We start from the raw sequence: 17,607 nt of genomic DNA on the forward strand, positions 1-17,607 counted from the left end.
TGTGCAGCTTCTGTTCTTCCTTTTTGCAAGGCAAGGACAACTTAAGGATGTGCACACACAGTTTTGCTAAACCCCACTCACACATGTCTCTGGACTGACCCATTTTCTGCATCTAGATCATACAAGGGCTCGAGCAAAGGAATTAATGCTCCCAGGGTGCTTTTGAGCATCGGCTGTATTCTTAATTAGATTTTTTTTTTTTTGTAGAGTCTGTCAGTCTGTGTCTATAAACAGTGCCTTCTGGTTTTCTGATGACATGATGAAAATATAAATGGATTCTGCAGATTGCATTTTATTATCCTCAATATTAAGCACTCAGAACTGGTGCTGGAGGGAATTATGGTCGGATAATTTTGATTAAATAACCTCAGGCCTGGACTTCTGTGTTGTTTCTTTGCCAACACAAACTGAATAGATATAGGGAACTATTGTTATTAAAGAAAGTGTAGCAGTGTAACTGCCACAGAAAGAAGAGTTGGGCTTCAGAATGCAGCGTGGTGGGGCAGTGAAGCCCTGGGCTGGGCGAAAGGAGAACTGAGTCTAGACTTATCCTTGCTGCTAGCTAGTTATATGACATTGAGCAAGTCACCTGATTTCCAGGACATTATTTTCCTCATCTATAAAATCCAGGAGTTGTGCGTATAACCTGAACTTTAGCATAAAGAAAGGACATGGATGGATCTCTAGAAAGATCCCTGGATGCTGTGTGGGAGATGGCTTGTGGAAGGGCTGGAGTAGAAGCAGAGAGATCCCTCAGGTGGCAACTGCTGTTGTCTTGCTGAGAGATGATGGGAGCCTACACTAGAGTCATAGCGTAGAGACAGAGAGAAAAGGACAGACCTAAATATATTTTGGGTAGAGAATGTTATTCTTCTTGGTGGTTTGAATGTATCTCCGTGTTACTGGGCGAGGGAGATGGTAGTGCCGTTCATTGATATGGAGGAGACCAGAGGTGGAACAGGTTGGAGTAGGGAACAGATGTTAAGTCTTTGGTATTGATGTTAGTGTGCAATAGTTTTTTTTTTTTTTTCTTTTGAGACCGAGTCTCTCTCTGTCACCCAGGCTGGAGTGCAATGGTGCAATCTTGGCTCACTGCAACCCTCGGTCTCTTGGGTTCAAGCAATTCTCCTGCTTCAGCCTCCTGAATAGCTGGGATTACAGGTGTGTACCACCATTCCTGGCTTATTTTTGTATTTTTAGTAGAGATGGGGTTTCACCATGTTGGCCAGGCTGGTCTCCCAACTTCTGGCCTCAAGCGATCTGCCTGCCTCAGCCTCCCAAAGTGCTGGGATTACAGGTGTGAGGCACTGTTCCCAGCCTGAAATAGTCCTAGGTATCCAAGTGGAGACGTTGACTAAGAAATTGGATATTTGATTCTGGACCAGAGATCAGTACTGCATGTAAAAATGTGAGTTATCATCATCTGTGAGTTGTAGAGAGTCATAGGATTGGATGGGACTATCCAGGGAAGGAGGTGGGGGTGGTACAGAGAGAAGAAAAGAGACTCGAAGAGAGGAGAAAAACGCTTGCAATTACAGCTAGGAAGAGAATGACATAGAAGTCCCTAAGGCTATGGAGAAAGGAATATTTATTTAAGGAAGGAGAAGGAAATCAGGAGTGTCTGCTGGTGGCGAAGACTAGGAGAGGCAAGGGATCCAAAATGGAGGGAGAGCGTGACTGTCATACTGCTGCGATGTTACAATGAAATGAGAAAATGTCTTTTGGGTTAGACAGTATGACAATATTAGAATACAAGAGGAGAGCTGGGAAAGCATGGCCTTATTTAAGATCAGGGAGGAAGCTGAAAAAAGGACTGGAAAGGGAAAAACCAAGAATGAGATCCGTGACAATTTTATTATTGCTGCCAATAATGATAATGGAATGTCCTGAGATCTTACAATGGAGCAGGCAATGTAGTCTGGGTTTTATAGACATTAATTTATTCTTCATGCAAACCTTTGGAGTAGGTTCTATTAGCATGTCTTAATTAGGAAAGCTGAGGGTTGGTGCAAGTTCATTAATTGCCTAAGATGATTTAGCTTATGCTGGGGGTCTGAGAGTACAAGGATTTTCAGTGACTTAAATGAGGACAGCTTGCAGATGGCTAAGCTATGATGATAGGGTAATGGGTGTAGGATACTTATATAGGAAGTTTGGGCTGTGACAGGAAGGAGAAGAACAGGATGGTGATTGAAGGTCTGGATTGAATGAGGGTTTTTAGGAAAAGAGGAAACTCATGCTGTCAGTAGAGAAATGATGGATACTGTGGGTAGAGGGGTAGGGTTGACATAAAAAGGCAGGACCTAGGGATGAGAAGGGGTAGGGCCCAGAGCCTTGATAGAGGAACCCAGTTTAGGAAGGAGAGAATATATTTCTGCCTTTTGAGCTGGCAGGATAAAATGAAAAGATAGGTGTGGATATGGCATGTTGTCGGGGGGTGTGTGGGGCCAGGGATGGTGGTTCTAAAGGAAAGTCTTCCCCGATGGTCTCTCTCTCATTGCAATTCCAACCATGAGGTCATTGGCTATACATGGGGCTGGGAGAGTCCGTGGAGAGATAATTAGGAGCAACAAGCAAAATGTCATTCTGGAAGAATCTCTTTAGAAGTAGGAAATTGATGGGAAATAGGGAAATTGATTACCTCCCTTGCTCCCATCTTCTGGGGTGTCTCTTTTGCTCTGGGTTCAGGTGTAACCTGTAGTACTGGCACACAAGGTCCTTCACCATCTCGACCATGCCTACTGTGGTACCTCACCACCTACCACCCTTCTCATCCCCACCTCCCGGGACCCCTGTGCTCAGCTCTTTGAGCTTTTGGTCTTTGTTCAGAGAAACCTTTGTACAGGTCTTTGTATCTGCCTGGAGCGCTCTACTTCATCTCCTTTCTTGGGAAATTCCTTCTCATCTCAGGACCAACTTCAATGTCAGCCACTCAAGGGCCTTCCCTGACTGTCTTAGGAGAGGGAGTTTATTCTTCAGCCCTCGCATAATATTTTGCTCAAATGCTGCACAAAGGGTGCTTAACTGTGGCATCAACTCTGTAGACACGTTCCCTGGGTTAAATCCAGGCTCCATTATTCACTAGTTTTGTGCCCTTGGGCAAGCTACTTAACCTTTTTGTGCCTGGATTTCTTTGGCTTTAAAATGTAAGCAATAGTCAAACACCATAAAGTTGTTATGAGGTTTAAATAAATTAATATGCGACAAGCATTTAGAACAGAGAGGGCGTATGGTAGTGATATGAATGTAAGCTGTTGTCATTCAACTGTTTCTTCAGTTATGCAATTTGTGTTCATTGCTTCTTCCATGCTCGTGTGCCTCTCTTCCATAAATTTATTGAAAACCACACATCTCTTCCATCAATCTATTGTTTTCAAACATTAGAAATGTTTTATTTTTTTTCCTGGACTGTGATTTCTGAAGGATTGGGCCCAGATCTTGTCATTTTGGTCTTATGCACACCTTTTACACTGACTGGCATAAAACAGGTATTTGGTAAATGATTTATTGGTTGATTTCTAATTCTGGCTTAGATGAGTGTGATTCATCAATGTTTACAAATCGCTTCTGTAGAATTTTGATTCGATTGTTTCTAGCAATCCCACAAAGGATATATTCCTCAGAAAATGTCAAAAGTAAGATAAATTTTGTTCTGTTTTATTACACAATTTAGGTATAAAATATGCAGAGATGTTCTTTTGAGTTAAGTCAAATATAATCAGAAGAGAATAAGCATAATGAGCTACAGATTATCTTCAGTGAACTAATGAGGTGTTTGTAGGAGGAAATTACGGTCTTCTGAAAAGTGTGCCTGCTTTTGTACAATTTAGGGAAAATATTCATGTCCTTCAAAAATTGCCAAAATCTGTTAAATCTAGTATTTTGTTCCAGTTGCTTGAATCTAGGCACCCTTATTTCATCAGCCAACAGAATCTCCTCTTAAGATCATTATAATAGGGTTTGTCAACATTTGTTTAAACTCTTCTTCAGATAGACAGTTTGTGAGTGGACTGTAGTTGTCTACCAGATTGCTTTCAAAAAACAACCAAAGATTAATGAAAATGTTTATAAAATACCTTATATAAAAATGGGAATGATCAGGCTGGGAGACTGATTCTTGGCAGCCTTTGACTTTTTATGGCAATTACATAATAACAATAGTTACAAAGAAATTAGCAGAGTGGAGCATACTGATATACAATGTTTTATATCACATTATAAACACACTGTGAAAATGTTGCCATAAAGTTGTGTGGTTTTCTTTATTAGACTGTTTTTTTTTTTAAAGTCCCCCATGTTTCTTATTTGGATGGTTCAGAGCAGTTCCATTGACATAGACAAACTTAGAAACATAATTACCTTTTAGTTCTGTGGAAAGGAAATAGGATACAGATGAGCTTCCTCAATAATTACTTCCATAAAATAGTGTGATCACACATTAAAATCTCCTCTTGCTTCTTTCTGCTTTTGGTGTAACTGCTAAAGTAGAGGAACACTTTTCTTTTCCTTTAAAATCATCAAGATTTTGGCAAATTATCCATTCATTGATTGTGTTAATCTTCGTGTCCCTGTAAGAAATATTTTGGTTAGTGAATTAATCCTAAAGCATAAAGCAAGAAAAATCTGGTATTGGGCTTCCTTGAAAGGCATATAGGGCATAGTTGGTGACATAATTGCCACCGTAAGTACTTCTGAGGGTCCCCTTGAATGGAGACATATATCGAAGTTTATTATGCCCACCTTTAAGATAGTGGTGTCCAGTAGTTTTTGTCCATGCATGCCCATTAGTTTGTGTGTTTGTATGTTTACTTGTTTGGTTTTATGTTGAGCACCATTAGGGAACTATGAGAACTTTCACTTAACCTTGAGTGAGATGGGGAGCTATGGGGGTGGGAGCGGGGTCTGAGTGGAATGGTAGCATCATCTAATTTTATAGGATTGCCCTGACTGCTGGGTTGAGAATAGATGGACAGGAGGCAAGGGTAGAAGCAGCAAGACCAGTTAGGAGACTCTTGACCTATGAAGGTGTGACAGTGGCTTGGAAAAAGACAGTAGAATGCAGGCAGTTAGAAGCAATGATTCTGGCTAAGTTCTGAAGGGAGAATCAACAGGATTTGTTGATAGATGTGGTTAGGTGTAAAAAGATAGAGGTCAAGCATAACTCTTAAGATTTTGGCCAAACAGCTGCAAAGATAGAGCTCTAAGGATTAAGCGATCAATGGGCAAGGATCAAGAGGGTAAGAGAGCAGGATCTGGGGGGCTGATGAAGTGCTCCTGACATTGCATGCAGCTCTTCCCCTGCTGTCCCCTGAATGCTTCTCAACCTGGGCTCTCTCTTCATCACTTCCATCTCAGGCTCTTTTTAAGAGCTCTGCTAAACTTCCCCGTTCTGCTAAGTTTCCCGTTCTGCTAAGCTTCCCATCCTGCCCTTGTGTCTTTGGAGAGTGATCATGAGCTGATGGTTTGCCCAGTGCCTTGTCTGGAAGGTTACTGAGAGTCCTTCATCAGTCAGGATCCGGGTGGCACAGTAAGGGAAGGCAGTCACTTTTTATATGCCCTGCAAATGGACTGTTGGTACTGGTGGTTGATTCTTGGCAGCTGTTTTGCTGTTTATAGCAATGGCTTATGCTATCATGAGGAGAACAGGAATTAGCAGTCTTTATTGTTAGTATATAGAATGTGTGATATTGTAAACATATTATAAAGATGTTGCTGAGAGGGGTTGTTGAGACAGGCCATTCCAAATCCTGACTACAGTGGAAGGTCCTCCCTCTGTGGTTCTGAACTGCTGGCTTAGTTTAGTATACAAGGTGAGGGCTTTGTGAAATGTACTGTGCATAGGAATCATATGGGAATCTTTTTAAGATGCTGTTTCTGATTTAGTAGTTCTTAGAGGGGGTGGAAGCATTGGGAATCTATATTTCTTTCTTTCTTTTTTTCTTTTTTCTTTTGAGACGGAGTTTTGCTTTGTCAGCCAGGCTGGAGTGCAGTGGCGTGATCTCAGCTCATCGCAACCTCCGCCTCCTGGGTTCAAGCAATTCTCCTGCCTCAGCCTCCTGAGTAGCTGGGATTACAGACGCATGCTACCACGTCCAGCTTATATGTATATATGTGTGTATATATATATATATATAGTGTCTGTAATCTTATATATCGTATTTTTAGTAGAGATGGGGTTTCACCATGTTGGCCAGGCTGGTCTTAAACTCCTGACCTTGTGATCTGCCTGCCTCGGACTCCCAAAGTGCTGGGATTACAGGTGTGAGCCACCACGCCTGGCCGAGAATCTGTGTTTCTAATATTAATTGCAGGTGAAGATGCTGCTGCTACTGGTCTAAGGACCAAATTTTCAGTGGCTTGGTCCTTGGTGAATTTCTGCAGTCTGTACAGCTGTTGATCCTCCTAACAAAGATCCCAGTGCATCTATCCTAAATAGATGGAATGGATGGCATTTGAATTGGTAGAGAGCAGTGTGAAGACCATGCTTGGACCTAATGGGCGTGGGAGAGGGATGACAGAGAGCAGAGGAAGAGGAACAGTGGTGGAAACTAGCATCTTCCTGCAAACACATGGTGCCTATTCCCAGAATTGGGAGTCTAAGAAGTTGAATTTGATCAGACTATATCTTGGAGGACTTTTGATTTACAGACTGACTTTTAGATTGTTATATCAATCCCTACTTGAAAATTTTCAGTGGCTATGCATTACATGCCAGGATAATTTTAAATGGTAAATGAGCAATTTAGGTTGTATGTGGGGCACCAATTTTTTTATATTCTTTTTTTTTTTTTTTTTGAGACAGGGTTTCGCTCTGTCACCTAGGCTGGAGTGCAGTGGTGCAATCTTGGCTCACTGCAACCTCCGCCTCCCGGGTTCACATCGTTCTCCTGCCTCAGCTCCCGAGTAGCTGGGATTATAGGCGCCGGCCAACACGCCTGGCTAATTTTTTGTATTTTTAGTAGAGACGGGGTTTCACCGTGTTAGCCAGGATGGTCTCAATCTCCTGGCCTCGTGATCCACCCACCTTGGCCTCCGAAAGTACTTTTTTTTTTTTCTTAATAGTTACGTTATCTTGTATTTATCATAAGACTTTAGATTGCTTTTCTCATCAATCGGTGAGCTTCCTGCACACAGTGGCCACAGTTCATCTGTGGTTCTCTCTCTAGATCCTGCTCATTATCATTGCTCAATACATGGAGAAAGGCCTAGGTAAAGTGAACCAGAGATTCTGAAATCTGAAAGATAAACTTTGTTGGGTTCTCAGTGTTGGCACTGTTTTCACTATAACATAATGCTTTTAACAAAAATGTAAAGACTTATGACAAAATGTTTTAGAACCTTTCTAATCACTTCTTGGTGAACAAAGTTTAGTATTACAGAGAGGATTAGTGATGTTTCCAAAATGTAAATCATTCTGACAGATGACCCATCAGTGGCAGACAAATCATGGACAGATTCTGGGAAAAAAATGACAACATGTTTAAAGTCTATGTTTAAAATATTAACTTTTTAAATGGGATATTTCTTAATTTATTTTGGGAAAACTAGATATTCATAAACTGTTGAATGACTTTTTAAAATTCATTTTCTTACCGTCCCTCAAATAAGAATGAGAGGATATTAACAAAAAAATTGTTTGTGACATTACATAGTGGGAGTGGTTAATGAGCATTGAGACCATTTAGTTTCTTTAGACTGTTTTATTTGTAACAAAAAATCTTGTTTGATTTTTCTGATGGTTAAAGTAATATATAGTGTAGAAAGTTTTAGGAAAATATTGAAAAATTTAAAAAGTAAAGTAAAAATCATATATGATTCCCAATGTGAAGAAATACCATTTTTGGCATATTTTGTGTATGTGTCTTATAATATCTGTCTGGTTTTGGTATCAGGGTAATAGTAACATAGTAAAATCAATTGGGAAGTATTCTTTCGTTTTCAATTATCTGGAAGAGTTTGTGTAGAATTGCATTATTTCTTCCTTAGATATTTGGTACTATTTATTAGGAAAGCCTTCTGGGCCTGACATTTTCTTTGTGAGAACGTTATCTATCTATGTCTTTGTTGAGTGAATTATGGCTGTTTGTGTCAAGGGATTTATCAAGTTCATCTAAGTTGACGAATTTATTGGTATAAATTTATAACTTTTCTTGTTATTCTTTTAGTATCTATAGTATCTGTAATAATGTCATCGCTGTCATTCTTGATGTCAGTAATTTCTGCCTTTTTTCTTTTTTGACTAAAAACAAAAGGATTACCAATTTTATTGGCTAAGAGTTTATTAATGTAGCCAAAGGTTTCTAAATTTTATTGATCTCACAAGACCCCCCACCAGCTTTTGGTTTCTTTGATTTTTCTCTATTGTTTTTCAGTTTTGTATTTGATTGATTTCACTCCTGAGTTTCCCCCCTTTCTTCTACTTAATTTGGCCTTAATTTGATGAGATAAAGCACAATTCATTGATTTGAGATGATCTTTTCTGATATGGGCATTTTGTGGCATTCCTTTCTTCTAAATACTGCATTAGTGTCTTTCCATACATTTTGATATTACCATATTCTTTCACTACAAAATACATTCTAATTTCTTTTTGATTTCTTCTTTGATCAATGGGTTATTAAGAATTATGTTATTTAGTTTAAAAATGTTTGGGGGATTTTCCAGTGATATTTCTGTTGTTAGCTTAGAATTTAATTACATTGCAATCAGATAATATATTTTGTATGAATTCTTTTAAGTGTATTGAGATTTGTGTTCTGACTCAGAATTTGGACGGTCTTCATAAATGCTCACTGTGAACTTTAAAAAATGTACATTCTGCAGTTTTAGGGTAGAATATTCTAGGAGTGTCATTTAGGTCTGTTTGGTAGATAGCGTTGGTCAAGTCTTCTATAGCGTGATTGATTTTTCTCTCTACTTGTCCTGTCAATTATTGAAGGGAGATATATAAATCTCTGACTCTGTTTGTGGATATGTCCATTTCTCTGTATAGTTCTATCTGTTTTGGCTTGTGTATTTTGAAGCTTTTTAATTAGGTGTGTGGATGTTTAGGATTCTTACATCTTCCTGATTAGTGAGCCTCTTTATCATTATCAAATGATTTTATTTCTGTTGTTATTTTTGTTATGAAAGTTTCTTTGTCTGATATACAGTTATATCAGACTTTCCTGGAAAAGAATATGTATTTCCCAAACAATACAGTGTAACAACGATTTACATATAACCATATATATATGGTTAATCCAGCTTTCTTTTGATTAGTGTTATGGTATATCTTATTTTATTCTTTTATTTAACTTTTTGTGTCTTTATATTTAAAGTGCATTTCTGTAGGCAGTATATAGTTGTTGGGTCCTGCTTTTTTAGCCATTCTGACAATCTCTGTCTTTTAATTGGGGATGTTTAAACCATTTATATTTAAGGATTGACATGATCAGGTTTAAGTTTATAATCTATTTTTTTTCTATTTGCTCCTGCTGTTCTTTGTTCCCCTTCCCCTTTTTTGTTGCTTTTAAAATTGTTAGTATTTTTTATGATTAATTTTATCTTCTTTCTTGGTTTGTTAGCTATAACTTTATTTTGCTGTTTTAGAGGTTGCTCTAGGGTTTATAGTCAAGTCAGGCTTCCATATCCATGAGTTCTACATCTGTGGGTTCAACCAACTGTGGACCAAAAATATTTGAAAAAAAAGAGCATCTGTTTTTGTTTTCGTTATTTCATAAACAATACAGTATAATAACTATTTATATAGCATTTACATTATGTTATGCAGTGTAATCTGGAGATGATTCAACATATACTGGAAGATGTGCATAGGTTATATGCAAATACTACACCATTTTTTATCAGAGACTTGAGCATTCACAGATTTCGGTAGCTGAGATGGGTTTTGAAAGCATTCCCCCATGGATATTGAGGGATGCCTGTGTACATACTTACCTGGTATATTTTAGGTGCTCAATAAATATTTACTGAATGAACACATGAACAAATGTCTCCCTGGTGCCCAGGCCACAGGGCTGCTGAGAGCCAGAGGCACCAAGAGTGGTTGTCAATCCTGTGCTGTCAGACAATTATTCTTTCCCAGCTTTCAATTTTTTCTCTTTTATGCCATATTATTAATGGATATTGACTTTAATCTTCCTGTCTTGATGTTAGTACCTTAAGATTAGGCATCCATATCCTCTGCTCCCTGAGTCCGTAGAGGTTTCAGTAAATAGGGACTTTATCCTCAGGTGCGCTTTCTCCAGGCTTTTTGAAAGTGTGCGTGGCGTGGGTCCTCTGGATGAAAGAGACTGTGGCCTTGACTAACTGTGCCCAAACCCCCAGAAGTAAGAAATTCTTATCAGGAAGGGCAGATATTTTTTAAGGTAGTACATAGAAAAAAAGGCTTCAAAGAAATGGTCTAAATTTAACCTTAGTTGATCTAGGCAAAGCTATACATGGGAAGGAAATTCAGGCCTAACAGATTTTCCCCATTCTTGGAATGCCACCAGTTTTTTCAAGGTTCTTGAAATAAAATTATATATATATATAATTATATATATATGTAATTATATATATATATAATTTTATTATATATATAATTATATATAATTTATATATATACACACATACATATATACACATATATAATTATATATATACACACACACATGCACACACACATATATATATGATTGGGCTTCTTGATTTAAAAAGAAAAACTTATAGTCTCTTTTTCTTTTCTCTTTTGCAGCAAGTAACTGGCAGAAGTTTTGGTGATAAAGATTTTCGGACAGGTTTAGAAAATGGAATCCTCCTCTGCGAGTAAGTATAGCCTATATTCAGTTGATTTTATTCAAAAAACATCATTAATACTATCCAGTTTGGCTGTAAGACTTCTAGTGTTTTGTTTTGAATTTATTCACAGTTTGAATCTGAAACTCAAAAAATCACTGGGCTAGACAAGAAACACAAGTCAGTGTGGCAGCCTTGGTGTTCCAATAGGGAGTGGTGGGGACTGTGGCAACTGCAAACAGACAGAGAGCGAGCATCTGGTAGCTGCTGCTCAGCTCCAATAATCTTTCACTGTGCATCAATTTGATCCCATGTAATTGTAAGGGTGGACCTAATTGTGGTAAAAGTAAAACTTTTCTCCTCATTTAAATCCCAAACAAAAGCAGCTTGCACCAAAAGTGGACACAATATACTTACAACATCTTAAAAGCATGCCGGGTAATGTTCCTCACTTTGCCTGTTTCACTGGTGTATTTTGAATATGTTTAATTTGTGCTGTTGGCAAAATTTAAATGTGAACAATAACTACAGTGTTTAATTTTTGTGTTTCGAAGAATTCGGGGCTCCTGTGAAGTAGCTCTAGATATAAAATAAGCAGAGCCTTCATACTTATAAAGTATAGACATAAATTTCAAGATTTATGGATAGACGTAAATTTTAAGATTTCAAAATTTGCATTTATTTAACAAGTTCTGTAATTTCAATACTGATTTTTGTTTTATTGAGGTGAAATGTACATACAGTGAAACACATAGCTCCTAACTGTACAATCTAATGAGTATTGAAAGATTTGTGCATGTATGTAACCTATACCCTAATCAAGATATGAAACAAAAAGTTTCCTCATGCCCCTTCTCATTCAATCTCAAGCCCCTGGAGACAAGCACTGTTCTGATCTCTATCACAGTAGGATCTGTTTTGCCTTCTCTTATACTTGATTTCAATGGAATGACATAGAATAAACTCTTGTTTTTGACAACTTTCAGAATATTGCTTGGGATCCAATGATAACATGGAAGGAGTGTGGGTTTGGAGCCTGAGGACTAGAGATTGATGTTCTTACTTTACCCCTAAGTCATTTAATCTCCTCAAGTCTCATTTTTTTTCTAAAATCATAATAAAAAATTTATAACTCTATTTCATAGGCTTTTTATGAGCTTCAAAAGAATAGAGTGAGTGAGGCACTTTCAAAGATTGTGCAGCACTGTACAGATGTTGACTATTTTGTTGAACCTCTCAACACAGCCCTTGTCAGCATTTTTTTCTGCCTCCCGCCTGCTCTTCTTTCTTCAAAGAAAAATGTATATCTTCTATTTGATGTTTCCATATTCTCTTTCCTACGAAGTCTCTCCACCCTACTCGTATATCCCTCACCACCTCTTTTCTCATTATTACATCTAAATCAGAGCTTAACTCTTAGGTAAGCTGTAATTACTTCAGCACCTCAGTGGATGCAAGCCAGTCAGGCTCTGAACTCTTTCCCTCTGTTCTAGCACTTGCTTTTCCCATGATTCTGGGCTTAGCCCTCTCCAGATATTAACAGACTAGCGAAAATCTGATCTAATTCATGCGGACCATGTTGGTTCAATTGAAGTGGGTCTTTGGTCCAATTTTTGTTTACCCAACATTTGCTCCAGAGATTCTTGTAGGCATCCACTTCTCTGCTATATTCTCATGCCCGGGTAGGTAGGATGAAATTGTCTAAGTCCTCTGATCACAGGGAATTAGACCCACTGGTGTATTTGAAGGAGCATGAGCTTTGGAGTCTGCGGACTAGGGATCAAGCCCTTGTTTCCTCAGTGGGGCTCTAGCTAGCAGACCCAGCAGAGAGTTTGCTAAAGTGGAATGAACCACATAGGAGGCCTGAGGCAAGGAAAGCCAGTAGCATGAACCTCTGCTAGGTCCTTTGAGAGAAAGCTGGGTCAGGAGCCAGCGAAACCAGATGCACACAAATTTCTAGGCATGGAAATTGCAGAGCAATGAGAACCAAAACCATGACCCAGGAGCTGCATGCAGTGGTGGCTGGGGACGACGGAGGAAGAGAGTTTTCTTCCTCACGCTTATGGCTAGGTTTTGTCTAAGTCAAGACTATTAGGCTGCCACAGACGGAGATTAGCAGGTGTATTTTCTGGGACTTGTACCCCAAAGCCAGTCTAGCAAAAAGGGGGACTTACTCTGTTGAAAATATGGGATTGTTTGATGGCGGGGGCCAAAAGCCGGGACACTCAGCATGGAGGATTTTAGGAAGTTGAAGGCTCCCAGACAGTGGAGCCACACAGGTGTCAAACACCTGTCTTTGGAGATTAGATTAGAATGCCTAAGACTGTACCACTCTCTAGAACCGGAGAGAGTTTAGTGGATGACGATGATTAGGAGTTCTAACTCATAGCTACCCCACACCACAGAAACGTTTAAAAATATAAGGACTCTCTACAATTTCAAATTTTGAAAACTAAGCAGTTTAGCTCTTCTTAGAATGGGGCTTTTTATAGTATATAGGCTTTAAAAAGTTATTTGATGCTTTCCAGTTTTGTGTTATTCAAAATAGAAGCCCAGTTGGTATCTTGGAGCAGTGTTATCCCAGTTGGCAAATACATGAGCAGCATTGTTGAATTCTTTCTTTTGTTCAACAAATGCTCATCTTTTTGTCCAAGCTGGATCCACTCTAAATGTTGGTAGCAACTGTGTAGAGACACCAGCATCTTTGTTCACTAAAAATTTCCTGAGCTGTTGTAGGAGTATAAAGAAACAAGCCAAAAAAACCTTCATCATTTTCATCAAACAGAAGGGTACCTTCTGGGCCTGGAGTCTGTTTTTTCCCCTGACTAGCCTGTTTTCAAACTTAACTGTGGTCTCTAAGGAATATTATTATACCTATTTTACAGAGAAAGTAACTGAGGTACAAAGGATTAAATAACTTGGCTAAGGTCACACAGATAAAAAGTATTTAAGTTTGGCCGGGCACGGTAGCTCTCGCCTGTAATCCCAACCCTTTGGGAGGCGGGGTGGGTGGGTCACCTGAGGTCAGGAGTTCAAGACCAGCCTGGCCAACATGATGAAACCCCATCTCTACTAAAAATACAAAAAATTAGCCGGGCTGGGTGGCGGATGCCTGTAATCCTAGCTACTCAGGAGACTGAAGCAGGAGAATTGCTTGAACCTGGGAAGCAGAGGTTGCAGTGAGCTGGGATCGTGCTACTGCACTCCAGCCTGGGCAACAAGAGCAAAACTTCGTCTCAAAGAAAAATAAAATTAAGTTCAGGAGGTCTGATCCCTTAACTCTTGCTCTTAATCACTGCCCTGTTCTAGAATTGGGATTTTAATGGGAGAGAAAAGAAAGAGATTGGCGGGTGGAGAGAGGAGAGGGCATTAGTGCCTGCAGAGCTAAGTGTGGGGAGGGTGGCAGTGCAGAGGGTGAACCACGGGGTCTCAGCTGGGCAGAGGACAAAGAAGGACTGCGTGGAGTTGGTGGTCTTAGAAAAATATAAGCATCAGGGGCCTGGTGGTCCCACTTGGGCTAAGAAGGCAGCTTCAAGAAAAGCAAGGACAAGAGAGCTGAAAGGGTCAGAGGCTGTGGTCAGTGGAGGATGTAGGAGTTTCAGTTTTTGATAGAGCGATCAAGACCAGATGGAGACAAATGAGAATTGTGGACCTGGATTAAAGACTACAGAAACAGGAGAGAGAAAAGATGAGCCCCTACATACAGCATGTACGATGGAAATGGAATACCCTCAAAATCACCCTGGGAGAGCTCTTTCTCCCTATGGCTTTGAATATCAACCCCCATGCAGGAATATTAATACATAAATGTATAACTTACAGTAATAGCAAGTATAATATAGAGTGCCTGTGTCCAGTGGAATGGCAGTAGATGTGTTTTTGCCATACTCATGTCTGTCTTCCTCTGTTGTTTTTGCCAAGTGTGTGTGTAGTTGAAGTTTCGGAGGTTAAATGCTTAAATGGTATGAGCCCTCTTCTGAGTATTTAATAAGAGGCTGGGGTCAAAGTGTGACAGAGTCACAAATATGTGACAAATGTTATTCTGTTAGAAGTCTTAATCATATACAGCAGTGTCCTTGATGACTTATGAGTCAAAAAGGAGGGCTGTAGAGAGTCTTTAAAGAAGCTACTCCCAGGTTGGAGTCATTGGCAGATGATATTCTCTACTTCCCTGTACATACACCAGGCTGTTTGAAATAACTCCAGAAAAGAAACTTTCTGACTTGTGTTTCTGACTCTGATTTTATTATTTAGATAAGAGTCTGTGGAATTATATCTGGATCGGGGTTGGCAAATTATGGCCCTTGGCCTATTTTTTTGTTTGTTTTTTTGTTTTTTACTGGCCTTCTTGCTAAGAATGTTTTTTACATTTTTAAAGGATTGTAAACCAAACTAAATTAAACAAGAGTCTATATGTGGCTCACAAAACCTAAAATGTTTACTATCTGGTCCTTTATAGAGAAACTTTGCCAGTTCTAAAGGACTGTTGGATTAATTTTAGATGTAAATTATTTATCCTTGTAAAGTTAAGAAATTGAGTTTAGGCACTGCAAAATGCTATTTGGGTAAATTAAATAACGTTTTACAAAAGATTTTCCCAGGAGTCTCTTTACAAGTTTTCTCCCCCACCTTTTTATTTTGGACAATTTCAAATTTATAGAAAAGTTACAAGAATAATATAATAAATATCCATATACCCTGCACCTCAATATACTAATTATTATCATTTTGCCATATTTGCTTTATCTCTTCATGTGTATATGTGTGTGTGTGTGTGTGTGTGTGTATATATATATATATATATATATATATATATATATATGCGCCTCTTTTTCCTTGAACCATTTGAATGTAAGATGCAAACATCATGAAACTTGACTCCTAAATGTTGCAGGGTGGATCTTTTAAATATAGGAACATTATCCTCCATAACCATTCAAGGCATTTAGCAATGATATAGTAATGTCTAAAGCATAGTCCAGAGTTAAGTGTTGCTAGTATCCCCAGTAATATCCTTTATACTGATTTTTTACAAATCTAGGATCTGGCTGGGGGCAGTGGCTCATGCCTATAATCCCAGCACTTTGGAAGGCCAAGGCGGGTGGATCATGAGGTCAAGAGATCGAGTCCATCCTGGCCAACATGGTGAAAACCCGTCTCTACTAAAAATACAAAAATTAGCTGGGTGTGGTGGCACATGCCTGTAGTCCCAGCTACTCAGAAGGCTGAGGCAAGAGAATCTCTTGAACCCGGGAGACAGAGGTTGCAGTGAGTTGAGATTATGCCACTGCACTCCAGCCTGGCGACAGAACGAGACTCCATCTCAAAAAAGAAAAAAAAAAATCTAAGATCTAATCAAAGGTCACACATTGCATTTGGTTACCATGCCTCTTTAGCCTCCCTAATCCTAGAAAATCCATCCAGTCTTTTGTGTCTTTCATAACATGAACACGTTTGAAGATTCCAGACCAGCTATTTTGTAGAATATATCTCACATTTGGGTTTTTCTAATTTCTTCCTCATGGTTAAATTCAGGTTAGACAGTTATAGCAAGAACACATGGGTGATGTTCTTGGCATGGGACATAGTAGGGTTTGTCCCATTGCTGGTAATGTTATGAGTGATAATTGGTCAAGGTGATGTCCCCAAGATTTATGCATTGTTAATATGCCTTTTCTCTTTTGTCATCTGTGAAAGATACTCTGAAATTGTGGAAATAACTTGATATCCCCAGATCTTTCATCCAATGGCTTTAGTATCTATTGATGATACCTTCCTGAATCAATCATTACATTGAGAGTTGCAACAATGGTGACGTTCTAATTCTATTCTTTCTGCATTTGTTAGCTGTCATTCTTGTGTCTTTTTGAAGAAAAGAGCTTTTCTCCCTCCTCTTTTTGAGTATCACTAATCCATTGGCATCCATACTTTTACATAACCCTTAATTGCTAAAAAATTCTCTATAGATAATGAATGAGGTAAGTGATAATAGCAGGCTTGTTTTACAAATATAACCAGAATATAGAACGTCTAAGATTTTAAAGTCAGTCCACTGGAAATAGATTTTAGAGCTTTTGTGTTCGTATAGGTAGATGGTTCATATTTCTATTTGTTTTTATATTGTCTTCCAATTCTTGCTTTATCTTAGTGTTCACCTTTGGCAAGGTCAGATGTCCTGCCCTGGCCAATGTTCAGGCAGAATCACCAATGTGACTATATTGGGCACACCTGCCCAAGGAAGGAGCTTCCAGTGAAGACTTTGAGAGAGATAGGTACTAGAAGAATGTAAGCATCAAAGGCCTGGGAGTCCCACTTGGTTTAAGAAGGCAGGTTCAATACAAGTGAGGGCATGAGAGCGCTGAAAGGATAGGAGGCTGGGGTCAGTGGAGGATGGAGGGGTTTCAGTTTTCGATAGAGTGGTTGAGACCAGATGGAAACAAACGAGAGAGGTGGACCTGGACTAAAGACTACAGAGACAGGAGAGAGAAAAGACTAGCACCTACTAGCAGCATGAATGATGGAAACTGAGTACCATCAAAATCACCGTGGGAGATGTCATATTTCAGCATGGGGGCTCTGGGTGAGGTCACTGGGGAGTTCTGGTAAGAACTCTGCACAAGAAAGACCATTAATGGCCACTGTGATTTTCTTTAACCCCTGAGAAAAGTACAGACCACACATGAGTTAGTTCTACACAGAACCTTCAATGTTTTTAAGTTAGTCATTGTAAAGATTATTTCTTTGAAAGCATAGATATATGTGGATGAGAAAGAGTCTGCTAGTGCCTTACCATTTTCTATCTTATCTGAAGCATTCACTGCAAGAACT

General features: G+C 39.1%; 1 protein-coding gene across 30 annotated transcripts in view; it reads left to right on the forward strand.

Moving 5' to 3' along the window:
* The window catches only part of LIMCH1 (LIM and calponin homology domains 1), a 342,574-nt gene that overhangs the window by 124,503 nt on the left and 200,464 nt on the right, over window positions 1–17,607 (forward strand). For all 30 annotated transcript variants that reach the window (XM_078003331.1, XM_078003333.1, XM_078003335.1 and 27 more), the window contains exon 2: window positions 10,739–10,809. In XM_078003331.1, coding sequence (XP_077859457.1) covers window positions 10,739–10,809 — 71 coding nt within the window. The remainder of the gene's footprint in view (window positions 1–10,738; window positions 10,810–17,607) is intronic.

The sequence above is a fragment of the Macaca mulatta genome, chromosome 5 (assembly GCF_049350105.2).
Source record: "Macaca mulatta isolate MMU2019108-1 chromosome 5, T2T-MMU8v2.0, whole genome shotgun sequence".
In the NCBI taxonomy this organism is placed as follows: domain Eukaryota; kingdom Metazoa; phylum Chordata; class Mammalia; order Primates; family Cercopithecidae; genus Macaca; species Macaca mulatta.